The sequence below is a fragment of the Ovis canadensis genome, chromosome 1, assembly GCF_042477335.2.
Source record: "Ovis canadensis isolate MfBH-ARS-UI-01 breed Bighorn chromosome 1, ARS-UI_OviCan_v2, whole genome shotgun sequence".
NCBI classification, from domain to species: Eukaryota; Metazoa; Chordata; class Mammalia; order Artiodactyla; family Bovidae; genus Ovis; species Ovis canadensis.
The window spans coordinates 128240147-128243649 of NC_091245.1; the positions used below are offsets into that span (position 1 = coordinate 128240147).

The 3503-nt window shown below is 36.6% G+C and overlaps 1 protein-coding gene across 1 annotated transcript; it reads right to left on the reverse strand.

The window, feature by feature from the left end:
• Positions 1-1346: 1346 nt before the first annotated feature.
• Positions 1347-1892, reverse strand: KRTAP13-1 (keratin associated protein 13-1). Its single transcript, XM_069572426.1, has one exon. It carries the CDS (start codon positions 1848-1850, stop codon positions 1347-1349), a length of 504 nt encoding a protein of 167 aa, XP_069428527.1. The 5' UTR covers positions 1851-1892.
• Between the last annotated feature and the right edge of the window lie 1611 nt (positions 1893-3503).

The following is a 3503-nucleotide window of genomic DNA, read 5'->3' on the forward strand; positions in this document are numbered from 1 at the left end:
ATCTCTGTATAAAGATACTGTTTTTTTGTTATTAGCTGTAGGTCGTATCAACATGTTATCTATTTTAACTTCATGTTGTTTTCTGAAGCATTTAACCTATAACATACCAGAATGGCAAGGTAAAGTCAAGAAGTGTGTAAATATGTGATAAGATATGAGTGAAGCAGTAATTTCTAAAATGAAAGGCTTGTGTTTTTCCAGCCATGTTTAGTTGGATTTTGGATACAAGAAGGTGAGACTCTACATCTCATGAACCTAATTAATTCTTACCAGAGGTAATTGACTTCCTCCTTGCACCTGTGAAGAAATCAATTACACATCACAGTTTCAGTGAGATGAAGTAATAAGGTTTTTTTTTTGTCACCCAACATGGATTGAATCAAAGAAAGCTCTTTAAGCTAGTGTACAAAACTTCCCATATAATCTAAAAACTTCCCCCACTTGGTTGTATTTTCTAACTTCCTTGTTTCCTCCTTCGATCAACAAATGCCCTGCATCTTTTGAAGAAAATGTGTTTTATGCCACTCCTGAGATTTTAAGCATATGAAGTCTATGTATGCAATATAAGGATTCCAGAAAGCAGAACTTTTGAAGGAAAATATTTAAAGCCCACGATGTGCATGCTCAGTCACTTCAGTTGTGTCTGACTCTTAGGGACCCCATGGGATCCAGTCCTTCAGGCTTCTCTGTCCATGGGCTTCTCCCGGCAAGAATACCGGAGTGGGTTGCCATGCCTTCCTCCAGGAGATCCTCCCAACCCAGGGATAGAACCCGCATCTCCTGCATTGTAGGCAGATTCTTTTACCACTGAGTCACAGGGTAAGCTCCAAAGCTCACAAGAAATTCGTTCAAATCTATCAATATTGGGTTTCCAAAGTTGGCTTTCAAAGGTATAGTAAACTTGAACCTAAATATCCCTCCATAAAAAAGCAAAAAGAAAAAAACACAAAATTTAACCAGTTAAAACTAACAATAAAATTAGCAGCATATTTAGAAGCCAGATTGAAAGAGTTTATTATATTTATTTAGGCTTTTATATATTTTGTGAATACATGAACAAGGATTCCATTAATTCATTAACATTAATTCATTTGTTTCTTAACATAAATTTCATTAATTGATCTAGTAATATATTGAATTCATTTTACTAACTCCATTAATGCATTCAGTAAATCAATCAATAAAGTTAATCATTAAGTATGCATGGCAGACCGTTTTTGGTAAGTATTTTATGACTGGAAAAAATGTGATGTGCCCTTAATCTTCCTGAAGATCATGAAGATGATAAAAGCTCTGTTAAGAGATTGGACACATTGCAGAAAACATCTGAACTCTTCTCAAGCTGATCAATAGAAGACAGATCCACAGGTTGGCCTGTAATAGGAAGAGTGGCAACTCCTGGAGGCAAAGAAGGTTGGCTGGCAGAATCCAGATCCACTGCTCAGGACAGGGAAGCCACAGATTCCATAACCCAGGCGTCTGAAGCCACGGCCTCCACAGCCCACTGGGTAGCAGCTTCTGGATCCAGAGCTCAGGGAGCTGCAGCTGCTGGACCTATAGCCCAGAGACCCAGGGAAAGTTGTCTGGCAGGGACTGGAGAACGTGGAGGTCCTTGGGCGGTAGCAGGACGTCTGGCAGGGACGGGACACCACAGTCTGGGTCCTGATGGGCTCACAGCAGGTCTCCTGGCTGTAGAGAGAGGAGCCCAGCTGGCAGGAGCTGGGAGAGCAGAGGTCAGTGCTGTAGACCAGGTTGCTGGGGAAGGAGGAGCCACAGGAGGAGCCTGAGTAGCGCAGGTGGTCCTGGAGGGAGCGGGAGGAGAAGTTTCCAGAGCAGCAGTTGTAGGACATCTTCGCAGGTGATGTGAGTTCAGGTGAGTGACTAGGAGAAGATTCTGAGGTTTAATGTCACCTCCCAGACTGGGGTGTTTTTATATTCTCAGTCATGGGTGTGGCATTCACAGTCACCTTTCTCATGCTTGTAATCTTTCATCTCCAAATGTGGAATTCAATAATATTTTCTGTAACTGCTGATGAAAAATTCCTTTCATCTCATACTCATGGGTGAATTCACCATGTTGTTAAAGGACTAAGCTGATGACGTGTTCCTAAGTCAGAAATTCTATGACTACCTGCCTTTAATGTCATCACTACCAGGAAATCCCCTACTTTTCTCAATGGTTTGAGATTCTTCGTGCATTTGACTGTATATCAGCTGGGGATGCTTAGCTCTAAGGGCAGGGATTAAGATGAAGTAAATATTAATAGCCTTTCTTTGTCAGTGGTATAAAGACACTCTATTTGCCATCAATAAGCTTCTTTCCTAAATTTATTTCACTGCCTAAAATTATTTTTATATACATTTGGTTCTCAAATTCTTTGGAAAGGGAAAATTTAAAAGTTCAGTATCATTATAGTTTGTGGGTTTTCATGTATACAGATTGTCCCTCTTGTCTTCTGTATTTAAAATTTTCTAGAGATCTTTCTCTTCTGAACAACTCCAATCAAGCAATACTTTCTGAATATTTTTACTTTTTCAGGTTCTTTCATACAATTTTCTTTTTCACTGTAAAACTTACTTTTTATTGATTCTATTTCTTTAAGATTATTTTCTACTGTAAAATAACCAAATAGGTTCTTTTTATAGTTTTCTATATCAGGTAAACCCAAAATGAACAAATTAAAAAGATAATAATTGCAAAAGGAAATTTGGAATTGCATGCAGGAGCATTACAGAAGACCAAATAAGAGTGACTTATGTGTAAATACACATTGTGCACAATTCTAACAAAATTCTTAGTCTATAAGTGGGACTAAACAGTAATAAATTTAAGAATGATCATTAAAATCTAAGATACTGCTCAAAATTAAAAGTTTGGAAAAAATAACAAAATAATAAAATTATGGCATTAAACCATTTTATTATGCCCCCGAAGCATGAAAGGCAACATAAAGAAATTTAAAGATGGACCAAATAGCAACAAAATAGTAAATACATAGGTAGAAATCTGACTTCATATATAATTAAATATCATGTGACAATATAGTCCATATATAAAACTGAACTGAAAATGAAATTTGTTTTCTACATAAACTAGATTTTCTTAACTATAACAAAACAGAAAAGGGAAAAGTAAAAGATATATCCAGGAAAAGAAACAAACAAACAAAAACAATACGAGGGCCACTTTATTAGTCTCAAAGTTTGCTATATGATGTTTTTTTTTTTTTTTCCTTAACATATTAAGCAAGATATTTCTTGACAGTCATCCTGTCAGACTTCCAGGATGATATGCATTATTAGTCATTCAAATGTTACATTAAAGGCACACCATCCGTTAGAGTAGCCTCTAGTCATATATTTCAAGCTCAATTTCTGTAAATTATATTAAATTTCAGTTCCTCAGCCATATTCACCACATTTCAAGTGTACAACAGATAATATGTGACTAATGGATACCTAATATTGGAAATTGCTAGTAAAAAATATTTCAGCATCAAGAA